This window comes from Erithacus rubecula (genome assembly GCF_903797595.1).
Source record: "Erithacus rubecula genome assembly, chromosome: 3".
Classification (NCBI taxonomy): Eukaryota; Metazoa; Chordata; class Aves; order Passeriformes; family Muscicapidae; genus Erithacus; species Erithacus rubecula.
In genome coordinates this window covers 5,707,346-5,727,008 of record NC_136689.1, presented here as the reverse complement: position 1 = coordinate 5,727,008, position 19,663 = coordinate 5,707,346, and the positions used below count along the sequence as shown (strand labels likewise).

At 43.3% G+C, this 19,663-nt stretch overlaps 1 protein-coding gene across 2 annotated transcripts in view; it reads left to right on the top strand.

Annotated features, from left to right (window-relative positions):
* Positions 1–213: 213 nt before the first annotated feature.
* RHEB (Ras homolog, mTORC1 binding) overlaps positions 214–19,663 on the top strand; it is a 37,582-nt gene continuing 18,132 nt past the window's right edge. The window contains exons 1-2 of one of the 2 annotated variants that reach the window (XM_079302888.1): positions 214–510; positions 18,202–18,273. In XM_079302888.1, the coding sequence (XP_079159014.1) occupies positions 459–510; positions 18,202–18,273 (124 nt within the window). In that variant the 5' untranslated portion in view covers positions 214–458. The remainder of the gene's footprint in view (positions 511–18,201; positions 18,274–19,663) is intronic. The other variant, XM_079302887.1, reaches the window with a different exon arrangement.

The window sequence follows — 19,663 nt, the reverse complement described above, 5'->3', positions numbered from 1 at the left end:
GCGCGCGGGGCCTTGGCGCGCGCCTCTCCCCCCTCCTCCCGTCCCCTCCCCGCGTCCCCGCTCGCCCTTGCTCGCCCGGCCCCGCCCCCTCCCCTTCGAACGCGGCCGTTGCCGCTGCTCGGCCAATCCCCGCCCGCCGCCGCCGCCCCTCCGGCCAATCGGCGTGCGGCACGGGGGGGGCGCGCGCGCCGGGCGGGGGTGACGCAGGGAGTTTTTTCCTGTGACGCGCAGGTGCGTACGCGGGCCGGCGCGCGGCGGCGGCGGTCACGTGGTGCGGCCCCGCCGCTGCCAGCGCCGCGCGTCCCGAGCGCGCTCCGGCCGCCGCCGCTCCCCCCGCGCCCCCCGCATGTCGCTGGCGCCGCGCCCCGCGCCCCCACAGCCGCCCGCCGCCGCCCTCCGCCGCAGCCGCCGCCGTCGTCACCGCCCTTGATGTGGTTCGGGGCCGGGCGGGGGAGAAGATGCCGCCGTCCAAGTCCCGCAAGATCGCGATCCTGGGCTACCGGAGCGTGGGTGAGCGCGGCGCGGGTGTCGCGGCGGGGGTGCGGGCGGGGTGCCCCGGGTGCCGCCGCATCGCCCTCCCCCGCGGCGGCGGCGGCGGCGGCGGCAGGTGCAGCGGAGGCAGCGGCGCTTCCCGCCGCCCCGAGCGCGCAGCCGCGGCCCGAGGGAGGGAGCGAGGGAGGGCCCCGCCATGGCGGCGCCGCAGAGCTGCGGGCCCGCGGCCGCCGTGCCCTTAATAGGAAGTTTCACCCCCCCACACGCCCCGAACGCAGCCTGGAAAGGCGGGATCGGGAGAGCTGGGGAGAGGGGTCCTGCCCGGGCTTAGGGATGCTGGGCTCCGGCGCTCCGTGTGGAGAAGGGGCTGGGGAAGGGTCTGCAGCGCGGCTCCTGTGAGCAGCGGCTGGGGCAGCCCAGCCCGGAGGAAAGGGGGCTCGGGAGGGCCCTCATCGCTCTCCACAAGTCCCTGACGGGAGCGTGCAACCGGGTCTGTGTCGAGCTCTACTCTCGGCAGCCAGCGATAGGACAAGAGGACGCGGTTGTAAGCTGCGCCAGGGGAGGTTTAGCATGGACACCAGGAAGAATTTGTTGTCAAAAAGGGTGATTAGACTCTGGAATGGGCAGCCCAGGGAGGTGGCGGAGTCTCTGGAGCTGTTTTAAGCAAAGACTGGACGTGGCACTCGGTGCCGTGGTTGACACGGTGATGTTGGGTCCCTGGTCGAGCTCAGAGCACTTCTCCAGCCTCGGCGATTGTGCGATTTCGAGCCCGTTTGAATTGCTGGGTCTGTTGCCGTGCCCGGCCTGGATTTGCCCCGTTGGTGCAGCAGCAGCAGCCGCTGATCCCGAGGGGCTCCGGCCGTGCCCAGCACGGCGCTGCTGGCACAATCCAGCCCGGGCTCATCCACCGGCACCAACCTCCTGGAAGCGTCCAGCACGAGTCCATAGCAGCTGATAGAGGGTTTTGTTCCGTACAAAAGGTGTGATCCTTTCTCCTGCATTCACTGTCTTTGACGGAGAAAGGTTTCAGATGTTTCAGCATTCAGGTTCTTGAAGCAGGGGGGAAGAAGCTGTAGTACAGCCGGTGCTAATCGATCAAACTTAAAAGCACAGATCAATGTGGAAGATAATGTGTGGTTGGAGGAAAAAAAAAAGATGCTACTGAGAGATACTACTCTGATATAAAAGGGGTTTTTTTTTACATTGGAAGTAGCGACTCTGTCAGTAATTTGTCTTATATGGCACACAGCATAAAGAACCCTTTAAAAAAAGCTTTTTAAAATACAAAAATAAAAAGAGGTGAAATAAGGAGAGCTTTTTCTTGCATTTTGTGCGTAGCTGCAGCCAGGTTGGTGCTAAAAGGGTGATAAATTTGTCCAGTCCTTAAACAGAACAGTGAGTAGTAGATGGATCAGTTTGCACAGTTTGTATGACATCACTTGTTGCAGTCTGTTCATTGTCTTGTGTGTTATGTTTTCTTTCTTCTTTGAGCACTGGTGGGAGCAAAGCAATGAGCAGTGTAAGTGGGAAGGGGGAATGCTTGAAATTCTGTTCTTTAGAAGTCTGTGGTGGGGACTGGGTGTACTGTTGAGCTTTGGTCTTTTGTCTGTTGACACTGACAAGCAACAGTCAAAAAAATCAGATATTAGTAAGGGGTAGGACCAGTTGAGGAGAAACAGAGAAGTAGTATAATGTTGTTTGGTTGGAGACGTGGGTGGCAGTACTTGTGCAAATCATGGCCAGAAAGTTACCTGACTGTCAAGACTTACTGCTGAACTTCTTCAATTAAAGTTGTCTGAGACAAGTGTGGAATTGGGATTGATAGAACAAGACCTTTTATTAGGAGAGCTACAAGTTGTGTGAATGTAGAATTGAGGGGAGGGGAAAATCTGGTTTACTGTAATTTTCCTTTCATTGTCATTAAATTTCTAGGCAAATACTAAGGTAAAAGTTCAAGCAGTAGAAATGGGCCATTGAGGTCTTACTTCCATTGTAGAAAAGCAGGAACGTTAACCTGTGGGATTTAGGCTGTCCTCTACTTCCCCAAATATGCTTCTTTAAGTGTAGGAGGATGGGGAATCAGTTTGGCTTCAGGGAAACTTTTGGTGAAGTCTTGCTTTGTAGTATGATGGCAAGAATATCACTTGAACCCTGGGTAAGAAAAGATATAATCTTGTTTTAGGACTAGTGTTTGAGTGGTAGAAAAGGAAGTATGTTTCTTTTGAAGGAAATGCTGCATTGTATAGAGGTAATGCTCATTAAAGCGGGGAATAATTCCAGAATCTGAAGGACTGAAAGGAAATGCTTTCTACATTTCCTTTTCTAATTAGGAAATAGCATTGTTTTGCCATTAACATTTATCTTGACCGTGGAATTAAGGAGGCTCACTCTTTGAGTTGTAAAATGCTTGTAGTTTTATAGGTTGGCCTAAATGCTTAAGTGACCTGCTCTGAGAAGTTGGGTGCTCCCCCTGTAACTACAGTGTTTGAGATGAAGCTGTCGTAAAATGGAGAGCTGTTTTTGCCATGACGCAGTTAGTGCTGAAATAACCAGGTTTTGATGATGTATTTCAAGCAGTGAGCTTTTCCCTACAGCTGATGGATGATTCAACAATGCCGTGGGTCTCTCAGGTTACAAGTGTGTACAGTGAAGGGTGGGCACACTGTCCATGAGGATTTATCAAATGGTCTGAAAATTGTGCTAGATTCGTGCAAAGGCCTTGTTTATTTTACTTACATTAAATTTTAATCTTATCCCAGTGCTGTTGTCAGGTAAACTAGAGGTTGGAAGTGGTATTCTGGTATAATAGTTCTCAGAATAGAAAATTCAGGAGTCTGCTTGTTTGAATACACTCCCTCTATCTTTCAACACCACCATCAAGCCTTTCATATGTGAAACTCTTATTCTTTTCTGATGGGAGAGATCACAGTGGAAGCCTCGTGAATTCCCAGGCATACTTTCTGAGATGCAGGCAGAATATTTGCCAGGAGCTTCAGGAGTTGTTTTTTGGTGAGGAAGACAGATTATCTGTGGATACAGCATGCAGGTCATGGCACGATGTGAGACAAAATCGTGCAAGAATGACTCTGTTAGGTTTTGCTCAGGCTTACATTGGTCTAGGAAAGTTAAATTCCATTATGTAAGTGTGCTTGTCTCAGCAAGGTTCTGAGTAGAAATCAGATGAATTTCATCCCAAGAATCTGAGTTTCACAGCAGAGGAACTTGTCTTCCATTGCATTTAGTTTGGATGTGACCAGAGTGGACCAGCTACTGGAGATTTGGTTCTGGAAGAAATCTGTCTTGTGCATGATGAGGCGTAAAATGTTATAAAGTTGCTGCCTTCACTAAAAAGAATCTTTATATTCGTGTTTCAGTCATAATTTAGTATCCCAAATATAATTGGAAATAATAGATTTGCTTGGAAATAAAGCAAACAGGACTAAGATTTTTCTAAATCTTTTCAGAGTAACAGCCACTCTAAAAAGCAGTAGTGTTGCCAAAAATGCTTTGTGCTCAGTTTCATTCTCTTTCTCTTAATAGAACAGATATGCAAATTCAGACCACAAATGCCTGTATAAAAGATTTCTTAGATCATCTTGTGAAGTACCTTATTGCTGGGATTCTCTGTATTATATTGAATGGATGGATTTAAGATAAGCATGAAGGTGTTGTTTGGATCAGCTGTTTCAGTCGTAGGTCTTTATTTCAGCCTGATTTCTATTCTGCTGTTTGTATAAGTTGTGCTGCTAGTTTTACAGATGTACTTGCAGAAACAGGAATTCTCTTTCTGAATTTTACATGTTTGGACTGGTCATCTGAAAATGCTCTTCTGGGCAGTTTATGGTTCTGAGGGGAAAATCCAGTTAATAATAGGGGACTTAATTATTTTCTTTCCCAGATAAATAAATCAACTTGTTTTGTGTGTGTAGGTGTAGAGCACACTATGCTGCAGGCAGAAGTAGTCATGGTCTGACTGTGGCATGCAGATATCAAAAAAAACCTGTGATGGAACAAAATGATCTGTCAGGGTTAGATTTGTATGGAAGGGCTTCCAGATGATTGTATTAAGCTAAAAAAAAAAGCCTCTCCCCTCTCCATCTTGCTTGAAAAGCAAGAAGAGCAGAAAAAGCACTACCTTCAATATGAACCTGTAAATAGTAAAAATAATTGTTATGGCAAAAGGCAGTTTGAAAAGGCGAGTTGTTTGAGTGTGAGGAGGTTTGCAGTGTAAAATGGAGCTGAGGCTTTGCTGTTGGTGTCTGAAAGATGGCATCTGCTCGCACAGCAGCGTTCCGCCCCGAGCAGGGATCCCCAGGGATTGGACGGGGGAAGTGGTAATTTTAGCAGGCGATAAATTGCCCGTGTAAATGTCAACAGAGGAGGAATGGAGAAATTACCGCTGTCGTGTGCTGTAATTTGGTTTACACAATCGGCTGTACCCGCAACATGGGGAAGCCTGAGATTTAACAGGAAAATTGAGCGGTTCGGGAGCCAGCTGATACGTAAGGTTAACATTTCCCGAGTCCCTGTAAAGTGCCAGGATGACTTCCACAGCCCTGCCCTTGCCAGGGCCGCAGTTGGCTCTGCCAGGGTGCGGCAGTGCTGCGAGCAGGAAAGGTTGCAGCTCCCAGGGGACTGGGATAAGGCTGGAAATGCCAGCTGTAATTGCATTTCGGTGTTAGCGGCTGCGGTAGTGGCTACAGCAGGGAAAGCTGCTACAGAGCGTTTGATAGCAGTAACTGGAAGCACTAGAGGCAGCATGTTCAGCTGTAATATCAAGCCATTGTAGGGTTATTTGAGGACACTGCTTCAGGATTAACTCTTAAATTGCCTACTCTGATCTGTCAATGGTAACACTTGCACATTTTGCTTGTATATATGGGGGTGTTTTGGTGTTTGATTACACAACTTGAAGTTAGCATCAACAGGAAAAGCTAAGTGAAATGTAGATCCTGTAATTTATAAGCTATATAAAGTTGGAGCTCTTCATTTATATATACTACACTGCCTTAAGTGTAGGCTCTGGCTCAGGCAGCCACCTCTGCAGTACAGGCTGCTGCGGAAACTCGGCGTGACCACGCAGCCGGGATTAGAAGAGCAGGCTAAAAAGTGATAAATGCCATTATGATTAACTTCCTGTGGCTCTCCTGAAGGTGACATCCAAGGGCGTGCTTTAAAAACTGCTCAGCTTAATTGTGTATTCCATCCAAAATCGAAACAGCTTCTCTGTGGGATGTTCATAATGCACTCAGGCTCTGCGAATCCTGCATGAGTCAATTGGCTGGTGTCATCTCAAATTTTCCTAAATCAGAACCTGCAGACATGAAGCGTGGTGTGTAAAAACACGAAGCGGCCCTTGTCAGTCATGAATTGGTCTCCTTAAGGATTTGAGAGGTTCTCTTTTGTTTTCCAAGGTCTGCATTTTAAGTGAATGGCAGATTTGTTGTGAATTTGATTATGTGAGAGAGGAAAATCTGTTTCCTGACTTTGGGGGGGTGGTTCCTTAAAATTTCTCTCTTCCAGTCCTGGTCAGGACATTGGTGTTCCAGTGTGATTCCTGTCCATTGAGGGCAGCTCTCCTGTAAATGAGGATATATGGGATGGGGGGAAAAGGGAAATATGGACAAAATCCATGTTTTATGTTGCCTAGCAGACCTTTTAACAAGATTTCAGATATAAAAAGCCTATTAATATGGACCATTACAGGTTGCATTTTCTTTTTGAGAAATACAAAGTATAGTATAGAATTGGGTCTTTTGTGGGGTAAAGTTTCTTGTGTTGAACTTGTCACAAGGAAGTAAACTGAGGCAATTTTTGCACAAAATGCTAAAACAGCCTTTCAGGTGCAGCTTTTCTCAAGAAACATCCAAGCCACTCTCTTTTTAATTGCTGTGTAATGAAGGCAGATGTAAATGAACTCTGTAGGGTGGGGCACATCTTGGTCCAAGTTGAGCTACCCCAGCACTGTGGCTGGAAGTTGGACCTTGCTGCCCCCACCCAGGTGCTGGCACTGCTGTGATGGAAGGCTGCCCACCAGCTCAGGGAATTGATTTATTTGAAAAGTAAAGCAACCAGAAGGGAAAGTTTTTGTATCCTTCAGCTGGTGGGCTCAGTGAGTGCAGCCCTGACAGGGGGAATGGGGTCAGAAGCACAGGATTTTGGAGGAGGGTGGTGTAGGCTCTTTTGACTGTGCAGACTTTTCTTCAGTCAGACTTGTTATGGAGAAACACCTGTGTGGTTTTTCCTCCACCACCTGAGATGGGCATGAGTGCCTTTTGGTCAACCTCCAGCAGTGGAACTTTGAGCTGGGCTCGTTCTCTTGATGGGAAAAGGTGGCCTTGTGCATGTGGTGATTGTGTGTTATGGAGAAATCAACTTTTTCAAGGCTCTTGTTTAAATAACCTTCAGTATCAAATCTAATCAATTAACACGGCATTGAGGAAAAAGGTGCTTGACCTGAGGTAAACCTGAACCTTGTTCCAAAAGTCTATAAATTCAGATGATACCTCAAGTGATACAATCTGGAATTTTCTGGAAACACTCCTGGTAAAGATGTTGCAATGGATCATAACCGAAGCTTCAGGAAAAGACCTCTAAGAACATGGAATCCAACCCTTAACCCAGAGCTGCCAGGTCCACCACTAAACCATATCCACACATCTTTTAAATACCTGGACAGCTTGTTCCCATGAAATTTTTTCTGCTATCTAATCTAAGCCTCTCCTGGCACAATTGTTTTTTCTCTTCCCCTATTGATTGCTACCTGGGAGATGAGGCTGACTCCCATTTCACTACAGCCTGTCCAAGGAAGTGAAAGTATTCACCGATTTCCTTGCTGCCTGGAAAGCCAGTGGAAACAAATCTGAACTGTGTTTATTTTCAGAGTGGTCCTTTCTCTTTGGTAGGATACACTACAAAGTATCTGTTTCTTACAAATACAGGTTGACTCCTCCTATGGCACTTGGAGCATAGGGATGAATCACAGCTACTTAATTGTTGAAATATTTTGGTTCTTCCTCAGTTTTACTCAGCTTGAAGAGCTGTGTGAAGGATGCTGGATGAGACAGTGGTGAATGAAGCATTGGTGCAAACAGATGATACAGGTTCTGAAAATGCAAATTTTTAATTATCAAGCAAAATATTCCACAAGATGAAGTTAGGACAAGCAAAAGACCAGCTTGAACCTTATGGGCTTCTGCAAAAGGAAGTCTGGTAGAATTTCTTATGGGATTTCTTATGTGAATTAGAGAACTTCAGGTTAGAACACAGGCAGCAGTTTGATTTGGGTGGAATCATCAGGAGTTTGTGGGTAATGGCCAAAGGTTATGAGGCATAAGACTAAGTGCATGACTTCTGAAGGGCTTTTAAGAAATGAAAGACCCTGTGTGACACTTGGAGGATTAGTTCAGAAAAGTTATAGTCTTTCCATGTTAAATAGGTATCAGCTGCAGAAATCATAGTTCTCTGATAGATTATGCTTTAAACAGTCAATTTTTCTTTCAACACTCTTTTTTTAATATGACACTAAAATCTCAAAGATTGAGGAGTCAGTATTTCTATGATGCTTGTCAGTGTTCTTAAGTATTTTAGATGACAGGAACCAGAACATCATGTGTGCCAAACCTTGCTATTTGTGTTCTGTAGGGTATGGAGTTAAATTAATTTTAATTTGGAAAAAGATGGAATATATAAGTGGTCTTCAGTGTGTGGATGTAAATATGTGCAAGTGTAATACAAAATTAGGATGTGAAAGTGTCTCTTGACAACATTGTCTCCAGAGTTAGTGGGATACATCTGTCTAGCTTCAACAACTTGTCAGATTGTATTGCCAAAACTTCATTCAATATGTATGACCTCCTTTAAAGGTACTCTTGCTGTATGCAAAAGAGCTGGGATGCATAATATGTAGGAAAACTCCATTAAATCTGTCCTACAAACTGTCAAAACAATCAAGCACTTGACATTAATGCAGTAAAGTGTATTTTGCTTCAAGGCTTGTTATTCCATCAATAACAAATTTTTGGTCTTCTGAAATCTGTTTCAAAATTAGCATTTTTTAATTAGAACTGGAAGTTTCTGCTTTGAAATGTGCATATAAATGAACACCATGTTTCTTAGTGGGCTGAAGTACCTTGTTCTGCATTGCTTTCTTGGAAATGGTGTTTGCTTCTTTGGTATGGTTTCACCTGGTGAATAGATTCTAAGGGAAAGTGTTGGTTGTACAGTTTCAGCCTTCTTGTTTTGAGAAAAATCATCAAAACTCTTCATAAACTTTTTGAGGTTGTTTAACTTAAGTATAGAAATGGTTCAGTTGAAAGGTAATGCAAGTTTTTCTGAGCAGTGGATGTAGGAAGAATAAGTTGCCTGAATGTTTCAAAATCTTGTTCTTTATGCAGAGTCTAGAGGAGTCTTAGGGCACCTAAACCTTTTTTTTTTGCTTGTCCTTCTACAACTGCACATTTTTATCACACTTTTATCCCCAAGTGTGATGATAGGACAGAGGAGGAGCTAACATGAAACTTGCAGAACGGATGGGTTGATGTGCAGACAGAAACCTGTGCAGTAAATAGAATGTTCTTCTGTGTTCCTGAAGCCTGCCCTGACTTTAGGTTGTCTTAAACTGTGGTTCAGTGCTCAGCTGCTTGTTCCAAGCTGTGTGGTTGTGCTAGTGGAGCACTGGGAATTGAAGAATCCAGCTTGTATTACCAAGGGACTGGCTGAAAAATGCTTGACTTGTCAAAAAATGGAAAGATAAATTATTTTCAGGTTGCAGGTGTCATCCTCATTTGTCCCCTTGGGGAACTTTCAGGTGGTTGAGGGAGGGTGGGGTTTTTTTATTTGTTCTGTGTTTTTCATCTTGCCCACAAAGGTCAGAGTTTTGTATTGTGACATTTTAGCACTACATAATATGAAAACTGAGAACAGGAAAGGATGATGAAGTATGATTCTTATCCAAAACCTCTTAATTTGAAGTACCTTTTGAGCCAACAGATGGATATGTGCTGGTTAGGAAGGTAAGAAAGCCAGCTGGCTGTCATGGCAGGCAAGAACTTGATAGTAAAATACAGCAAACAAGGGTTAACTATTCTATCTTCTCTGCCCTGTGGTAAAATCAACTATGTCGTGTCATATCTGACACATCTTTGGCTTAAATTCCCTTAACATTTCCAAGGTTGGGGGCTCTGATTCTTCTGATATTCTGCATGATGTTATTCTTGCCCCAGAGTCTTGTTTCTGCCCTGCTGTTTCACCCATGTGCGCCAGGCAGAGATTTTTGTATATTATTATTTTAAACCTTCCTTACTGTTGACAGGTTGTCCTCTGCATTCAGCAGCAACTCCTGGGTAGATGGGTGAGTGTGTAAATGCAGCCAGCCTTGGTGGGGAGGGGTTGATGACTAACTCCAGCTGGGTAAAGTGCAAGGCTCTAAAGATGGCATTTAACAGATTGTGGCTTTCTTCAACCCTGATAAATAGAGGGGAGGAGCTTCCTGTGATCTGGAGAAGTAACATGGGAGGTGCCCATGCAGTTAATTCAGAGATCTAGATCTGAAATGGGGAAGAGGCAACAGCAACAAGAAGAGGCACTCAGAAAGTGGTGGTGGGGCGGGAGTTGTGTAGAGGAAGGAACAGTTGGGGTTGGTTTTTATGTTGGTGTGGTTGTCTATAGATCCACTGGGTTAGCACAGGGGAGATGCCAAGGCTCAACAGTATGAACATTAATCAAAACTCTCAGTGTCTACCAGCTGTGGACAGAATGTGCTGGAGTTGACCATGTCTTGCTGTGCTGGAGGAAGAAGGAGTCAACACAACTCTTTGTCAGTATCACCAAAGATCACCCTCCCTGTTCTGTGCTAAGAGATTTTGGTGTTAGCAGGGTTGGTAGTGCAGTTCCTGATGCCTCTTGCAGCCCTGGGGACTTCCCCCAGTGTAAAAATAGCAGGTGAATGGTGCTTTGTGCTGATTTTGGTAGCAGCTGTCCATGAGTGTCAGGGTTTATTGGCCACGTGCATTTCTGGCATTGGGTTTGTCAGACCTTGGACCATCAGTGGTGACACAAAGAGCCTGAAATGTTGGCTGACCACCTCACATTTACACACTGCTGCAGAGTGGAGCTGTCTGTTGTCAAGATCTTCTAGTGGTTATTATGTGGTTTGATTTATGCATTTTTATAATATGTTGTACCTGCCCTTGTTGGCAGGAATCAGTTCTGTCTTCCAGCTTTTGATACTGTTGTTAGAGAGCTCAGTGGACTTCCCTTCAGAGTAAGGCTGAAACTTCTTAGCAGTAGTTACAGAATGTTCTGTAGCACATTATTTGATTGGATGATGTTACCAGTAGAGGGAATATTACCATTACTGTCCTCTGAGGATTTTGTCAGGTACTCTTCTGCCATCCTGCAACAAGAAATACATCTCTTACTAATGTTCTTGCAATTCCAAGAAGATCCTGAGGCCCTCTAGTTGTATACATTTCAGTAGTAGTGTCAAGGTATCTATATCCCTCACCCATTTCAGCTGCTTTTTGTGTTACTTGGTGCTACAATATGCAGGGTCATGTTTTTAAATTATGCCAGGAAAGGAGTAGTGACATTTTCAGAGACTTGTGACTGTTAGCAGGGATTGATGTATGATGACCACAGTGTTGGCAACTGTGAGTCCTATGGCTCCAGTCCTCAAGGTCCTTTTTTGGGAAGACCTGCATGTCAGTGGCACTGAAGTCTTTTGTCTTGGAAAGGCTTCTCTTTCTTACTTACTGGTCTGAAAATGCAAGTGGATTTGTGGAAGGGAGAGTTTATCCTGTTTCCTAATGGAACTTGAGAGTTTATTAGGCAGTGTCTGTGCAGAGGGTGAAGAGCTGGTGCTGTGACTTCAGATGGATCAGCTTGAAGAAAGAAAGGCAATTTAGGTTGTACATCCCAGAAATCTTTAGCTGCAAGAAAGAAGTGACCGGAATTTGAGAGTTTGATCCCTTGTGTGGAAACTAAAACCTTGAGGATAGAAAAGGGGAATGCATGGAATGCATTAAAGCAAGAGAGATGTATTATTTCTAATGACCTAGCATTTAAAACTGATTTGATGATGAAACAATGGCAGTTCCTAAAAGAATCTTTCAAAGACATTTCATTTCATGTTGTACATATCCAATGATCCAAAGAAAGCTCAAGTTTATTCAAACACCTAATGAGCTGCTTGAAGTGTGTGTATAGGGAGAATGGACTTGGATTCTACCCAGCAGCAGAAGTTGCATTTTGCTCCTTTGGAGAGGAAGTCAGTAGAAATTTCAGGCTCTTTACCTTTAGGTGTGTCATAAACTGGAATGTTAGGGTCTGATCTTTAAGCTTAATAAACTTTTCCCTTTAGGAGTTGTTGTGGTTTAACCCATTGGGCAGCTGACCACCACACAGCCATTCAGTCACTCCCCAGAGTGGGATGGAGGACACAGTTGGGGAAAAAGATAAAATGGAATTGGGATAAAGGCAGTTCAATAGGACAGAAAAGGAAAGGTAAATGATAGTAATGGTGAAAGAATGTACAAATGATGCACTATTCAGTTGCTCACCACCCACCTACTGTTGCCATTGAATTTCTGATGCCACCTGAAATATTTTTGGGCCTGGTGCTGTGGGAAGGTGCTGCAGGGATGCACAGTTTCTGCAGGAAATCTGAAGGAAGTACAGAGGATGGTATTTATCTGAGAAAATACAGGTTGACTGTCTGGGGTATGAATGTCTGAATTTCCTTTGCAGTTAAAGAACACTAGGATGCATTTCACTTGACTTACCTAAAGCATTTTGGATGCAGCCACGTATGCATCCATTCCATGGCCAGGTGAGGTATATGCCACAGAGGTTGTTTTTTGTTTTGTTTTGGTTTGGTTTTTTAAGTTTTGTAACAGCTTTTCCCATCTTTGACAACTGACAGTAAACACATGGAATTAAAATTCATTTAACTTATTAAAAGGGAAACAGGAGGAAAGCTGCAGCCCTCTGCTTTTCTGCCAGTGAGGGCAGCAAACAGAGAAAACTGGACTGTGTGCTAAAATAACGAAAAGATTTTTGACAATCCTTTGCTATTGTTACTGACTTTATTGGAGACAAAATGGACTGCCTGGAAGTATAAGCTGTTGCAGGAATGCAATGGAATTTTTCTCTACATGCTTGCTTGGACATGTAATAAATTGCAACACAGTTTTAGTGAGCATTGAGGGATGAGCGCTGCTGTAGGATGGAACAAGCCTGCTGCTAAATATCAGGGAACAAAGCACGTGCTTTGTTCTTGCCTTCTTTACAGGAAATATGATCTCGATAGCATTAGGACTCTTGGCTTGTGTTCAGAAGGCTCATTGCTGCCGACCTAGCAAGGGCCTGCAAGTACTCCTGTGAGTGTGACTGATTGCTTTGAAATCTGAAGAAAATAAAGGAAGCCATGTGGCTTTGTTTCTAAACAACTGCTCTCAGATTTCCTCTGACTTGCATAGGAATACCTTTGATAAACCTCAAGAAGATTGTGCAATGCAGAAGGAAGGGAAACAAGCATCTCCCAGCAGGCTCGTGCTCTTGGTGTTACAGACCATTGTGTGAAACTTTTACACCAGAAATAGTTCTACAAAACCTTGCCTTAGACTTCAAATGTATTATATGCTAATTAAAAAACAAACCCAAACAAACAAAAAGAACCAAAAACAAAACAGAAGGCAGAGAACAGTTGTAGCAATGAGACAGAGTACCAAAGAAATTAAAGAACTTTTGTTGTCCTGAAAAGCTGATTTGCTCTTTGGTTTATCGTAAAGGGTTTGCAGTGTTTGAGGCTCTTTATCATGTTACCAAAAGGTGTGTCATTGAGGTCCTCCAACTTTCATTCTTGGGGAATTGCAACCTTTAGTCAGTTCTCCAGAAAGCTCAGAGAGCATGTTGAGAGGAGTGCCACCACTCTGTGTTGCAAATCAAGCACGAATATCATGAATGAGTGCAGGAATTGAGGAAGAGTCTTATCTCTAAGCATCAGAAAATAATTTTTTAATCCTGTTAATGTAATGCTGACGTAATGAGGAAATCACTACAAAAACATATAAAACTACAGCTCAACGAAAATGTTTTTATTTAATTCCTCACAATTAGAAGTCTAATAGTAGAATTAAGTTGTATTTGAGTAAAACACAAACTACTCATTGTATTGCTGTCTCCAGAGATTTAGAAACAGAATTTTTTATTGACCCAGATGTATAATTTTTATAGTCATTAGACTAATTCACCAAATACAAAGCAATGATCAGCAAAACAGCAACTACACAGCCATAATTAGTACCTGGGGGGGTATCTTAATTAACCATAGAAAGTTGCTAACGATGTGGCATGAGATGAATGATGAGCTGGTGATGGGTTCTGAGATAGGCTGTGATCTTGTGAGAAGATCTTTGTCAAGGAGGGATGCTGTAATCCTCTTTGCTACCCAGTCAGCCTCCATCGGCTCCAGGAAGTCATTCAGTCCCCTTCTGTGCTCTGAGGATGAATAGATAATCTGCACTATGGAAATGCCAGTCTCCATTTTGTGTGTCTTGGCGAATTAAAGATAAAGATGCCAATATTCAAGTTAAAACAAATGTATCTTTTTGGTATAAAAACTTCAGCTCTGTGTAGCGTAGTAAGTTGAGCATGAAGCCAGACTTACCTAATTTGACATGACTGATATGAAATTTGTTGAGTGCTTTTTGAGACAAAGCCTAATATAGTTTGTTCTGTAGGCAAGAATGGTTAGACCTAAGGAGACTAACAAGTTAAGTCTAGTTACTAAGTTAGTCTAGAGACTAGCTTAGATAAGGTGCTATGCTTGTGGTAGGAGTAGATGAGATGCTGCCAGTTGTTATATGTGTATTTCAATAGCGGAAGATGGGTTAAAGAAACTTCATCTACAGCACTGCCAACAGAACTGCAGCTCTTCAGTAGCTGTTGTTCTTGAGCAGGACAAACTGTTTCCTGATGGCTTGTGTGGGCAGTTGAAGGGTTGAGAAACCTTCGTGTTGAGATAAGCTGTGCTGTGCTGCCCGTGGCTGCCGGCGTGCTCGTGCCGCGTCCGAGGGCAGCTGTGCAGCCCCGCTTGCACAATGCCCTGCTTGTGGAGCTGTTGTTTGACTTGCTCCCTGCCTGGTTGCATCATTCTTGTCTCCTGAGTTTTGGGGAGAAGTTGGCTGCCCATGAGTTTCATCTGGGCTTTCCCCGTGCTTTCTGCAAGGAGAGCAGGGTGTGAGATGGGGACAGCAGGCAGGTGGTGGTGCACAGAAGAGGGGCAGGCCAGCTGTCCCCAAGCCCACCCAGACTGTTACTCATCTGCTTGGTAAACTGCCTAGTGTTGTAAAGCTTGAATTTTAAGACTAGATTATAAATACCACAGCTCTTGTCCAAGTAGTAAAAGGATGAGTAAAACACAATTTGGCAATTGTTTTGCCTTGACAATTGCAATGGCATTTGAAACTGATGTGCTATGATTGCACTAGTCGGAGTGTTTATGGGATGTTCTGCTTTATGGTGCAAGTGGTCTAGTGTATGAACCAAAACAAGACAGCTTTAGTTTTTGAACTGGCTTTCTGTCTGAAAATCTGTTCTTTTTCTGTTTTGACAGTGGAAAACTCTTTTCTTTACCACTCTCACATAATACCATAAATAATGAATTGTGTATGCAAATACACTTTGGGTACTTCTGGACAACTTGAGCTGAGTTTTCAACCACCTGGGACTTGTATTCTAAACACTCATGAAACCCATTTCTTGCAGCCCTTCCCCTTCTGCCCCATCCTTCAGGGAGAGGGGGAAAGTTAGTGAACTTGGAGGATTTTGCTTACAGCTCTGCTATGGAGTGTCTGGTGCTTCGAGTTACCATAGCAAGGCTCTGCACCCAGCTTCCAGCTTTGCTTCAGCTTGTATCACTTCTCCTTTTGGTCTCAGTGGGTGTTTATTTTCCTAAAACTCAAATACAGTGGATATGTTGAATTTACCAGTATGGAGGATGCTACAAAGAGAAGCTTAGCAAACTGCAAAAATGTGTGTCTGTGTTCCAAATGAGGGCACATTAGAGCTGAGCCTCTTTGAGGTGTGCACCCTTGAGTAATCAGCTAATCAAGCCTTTGCTGCTGGTGGCAGACTGGCTGAAACGTGCCCGTGGTGCCTGCACACCCAGCCAGCCGTGTGTTCCCTGCTCCGGTTTGGGGCTCGCACATCGGCTGTGTGTTCCCTGCTCCGGTTTGGGGCTCTCACATCGGCCGTGTGTTCATTGTTCTGCTCCGGTTTGGGGCTCTCACATCGGCCGGCGCGGTTGTGTGCGGTCCCTTGGCCTCATGGACGCTGCGTTTGTGTTGCAATCGTCCCTGAAAGCCTTGCCTGGGGCAATCTTTCTGGGGCAAGAGCAGATAGGAGCTAAGTTGTCAACTAGATTTTCCACTCTGTCCACGAGCATAGGTCAACGACCTGGAATAAAACCTGTGGGACAAAGTTCAAGCCCAGCTGTTGGTCACAGGGTTCTGCCTGCTGCTTGCTCATGGGCTGAGACACAGGGCAGGGTGTTAATGACTCAGGGTTTAGATTTCTCATGTCCATCCAAGCCTTGGTTTACTGGGAAATAGTTGCCTGAATTTACCCCGAGGGGGTGAGTGCTGAATCCCGGACTGGAGAGTTTCCCTGTTCCTCATGGAAGACAGCAGGCTTCCTCTTGTGATCACAAACACACTGGCAGGCTTGTTAGAAAGCTTGGAGGAATTTAGGAGGAGAGTGTTGGAACACTGGTTTTGTCTGTTTCCTCTTCTTTCGCTGTTAGGAGGAAAGCAGTAATTAATACAGCTGGGTGTGAAATGCAGCATTTTCTGTTGGCTCCGACTTCGTTCTGCTATTCAGTTTCCAGGCTTAGCACAGACAGACTGCAGCAGTCAAGTCTTTCAGTTAGATCAGAATCCTTCTCAGGAGCAAAAAAGTTCAATGATGATCTTTACTGAACTTACTTGTCTTATTCTTGAAGATCTAACAGCCTAATATAGGGGTAGTTAACTTTTTTTTTTTTAATGGTTTGCTCCATGTGCTGGTATTGGCAAAGAATTTGGGAGTATGAACTCTGGGTAACACCTTCATAAGTTTATAGCTAAAGGAGAAATAGCTTGTAAGTTTGCTCACTTTCTAAATGGTGTCCAAAATACACAGTTTCAGAAAGTTCCCGGGAAGCACCGTTTCAGTCCTTAATCTGACTTTATTAGGGTGATAGGGTAGTGGGGTGTGTGTGCTTTGCCTGGGGCAGCAGTTTAAAGTGAGACATCCTCTGTCAACTTTTGCACTGTGAGCATGGCACCTTCAGTTGTGTCAGATAACACCAGAAAATGGTATCTTAAGGACTTGATTTTAGAAAAAGCAACTCGATAAAATCTTGGTGATGGTTGGTCTTTGTGGGGTTTGTCTGGAAATTTTTTTAGTATTGTTTCTTGAATAAACTGTCATGATTGATAGGAGGCAGCAAAGGGGTAAGCATGACAGAATGAAATGGAGAACTGTTTTTTTACTATCTCCTGAAGGAATGCTTAGGAAAGAACATTTTCTGAGTACTGGAAGTGGGCAGTTTTTACCCAAAGCAATTTATTCTTGAAAACAATGATACTGTATATTTCCACCACAGTGTTGGTTACTTAAGAGGTCATTGAGAAGTTTCCACTGAGTTGGGTGGTTTTGAGTCAACATTTTAACTTGAGGTTGTATTTTGTTTGTGCTTCTTGACAATGAAAAGAGTATAAAGGAGCATGAAGAATATGCTCGTGTCCAAAAGCAGCTAATGCACTTGGCAGTCTTTGTAAGAGGGTATTTGTCCAGTAAACATAATGTAATAGGATCTAGGAGATTCCCAAATGTAGATGATGTGCTGTAATGGAAATTGTGTTAAGGCTTCAGTAATGCATTGAGAAGTCTTCAGCTGCAGAGCTTTAAAGATGCTTTTTATGGTCAATGTATGTGATTTGCCATCTTGTAAAATCTTTGAAGACTAAATGAGTTCTCATTTTTTCTGTCTGCTACTAAGTTCAGTGCTTTGCATTACTCTTTAAGTGAAATGGGGAATGTTTTCTGCTAAAGTAGCAGTTAAATTGCTTTAAAGAAAAATCTAATTATGCTGCCTCAGTCACTGCTTAAAATACAGCATCCACTGGCCTATTGTGGTGTGGCAGTAGGAGGATTAATAGGAGAGTGTATTGGTCTCAGGAATCTTGAGATCATCCTTTTGTTATGGGAAACCTGTCCAGTCTCCTAGTAAAACCAAATTTGGCTAATTCTGTTCAAGTTTTCACTGTGGTTACTGAAAATTTTTTTGAATTTTACTTGCTTCTTGACAGAAAAGTATTCCAAGTGTATCAGTTTGTTAAATTTAGTTCTATGAGGATTGTGCACTGCTACTTTTAGATTTGTTTTAAACTGGAGGAGTATTTTAAGTTATGCCCTGTTAAAACAAAAGCAGAACACATGCCAAGTAGCTTTTGCACCGCTTTTTATATGTTCAGGAGACCCAGTTACTAGAAATAGGCACTTAAATTAAAAATAGGTCAGTTGTCAGGTATAGATAGTTAAAATGAGCCACACAGAGCTCATATTGGATAGATAGAAAATTGCTGTATCTACTAGCAAGCAGTGAAGTGATGACATCCTAAAGATTTTGTTTCATTCCAGATTTTTCTTTCCTTTGCTTTACAGGAAAATCTTCACTGACAATTCAGTTTGTGGAAGGACAGTTTGTTGATTCGTATGATCCAACCATAGAGAACAGTAAGTAAAAAACCATCAACCTCCTCTACCAAACTAACTTGTATCAGAAGCCATTGGGGTTATACATACACTTATGTGGGTATTTACATATTAACATTAACGTCCATTAATTACCACATAAATTTATTATCTTTTAAACCAATGCTACAGTGTTGCAGCATGGAAATCACTGTGTGCATATTTATCCAAACAGCTGAACTTTTAACACTAAATGAAGGGGCAGCTAATGAATCTGGCTGAAATACACATCCTTGTATTTTATGTGTGCTGTTGAGCATCCGCTTCCCCTCATGTTCTTGAGGCACATTATGAAAATGTGCCACCAAATACAAGTATTCCAGAATCTCACATAGGATCAGTATGTCCAGATGAACAGAAAACCAGCAATACCCATTTTTAAACCACTGCTTCAGAAGATAGACTATGTTGGCTGTGATAACATGATAATCTTTTCAATTACTCCTTTCCAGCAGCTGGATAACAAGGCTGGAACACAACCAGCTAGCTGCAAATTCTGGGTATTTGACTTTTCAAGTCCTTTTTTTTTCTCTTAGCAGTTTATTTTTTTAAATAATTTTAGTACCTTTGTGAGGAGCTGGAAGAGCAGGTGAGTAAAGACACTGATTCTGCAAATGCTGCCAAGAGCAATAAGTCATTTCAGAGGTTACCTGGCATTCATTACAATCCAGCCACCTCTTTCTGAGCTAGCAGTGGCCATAAAGTACTTGAACAACTTCAGTGCTGGGCTGAGTAACTTGATCATGTTGGCTTACTTTAGTCATGTGGCAAATAAAAGAGGTTTCATGATCGTAGCCCTGGGCTTCTTGTATTTTAATGACTTCTGAAATGCAGTGCTGTAGCACACATTTGTAGTGTTTTGAACTTCTGCACTAGGATTTTAAGACTATATGATACGCTGGAAGCTTGAATGGAGCAATCAGCAGAACAAGGGTTTTTTAAATATATATATGTGTGGTATATAATTACAAATCAGTAGCTATCAGGATATTTTACTTGGGATTATTTTATTGCTTATAACTAAAATTCAAATGCTACTTTTTGAGAAACTCTGAATTTGCTTTAGCAAGTCAGAGCAGATAATTTGATCCTTGGTCTGAATGTTAGCTCTTACAGATGTCATTAATACTAACACTCTCCATCATCCTTTTTTACTTTGTTTGAATTATAAGTCAAGTATGTCTTGAATTAAAGCTGCTAGCAAAATACTGGGGTTTAAGTTTCTGTGGTTTAAATCTTAATGTCACTTGGGGCAGGTTATTTTTCACTGTCTGTGCTATATAAATGCAAATTATTTAATCTTTTAGTTTTATGCAGCTGTATGTGAATGAATAAAAATTGAGAGACACTGAGTCAGTCTGTACAAAATGTT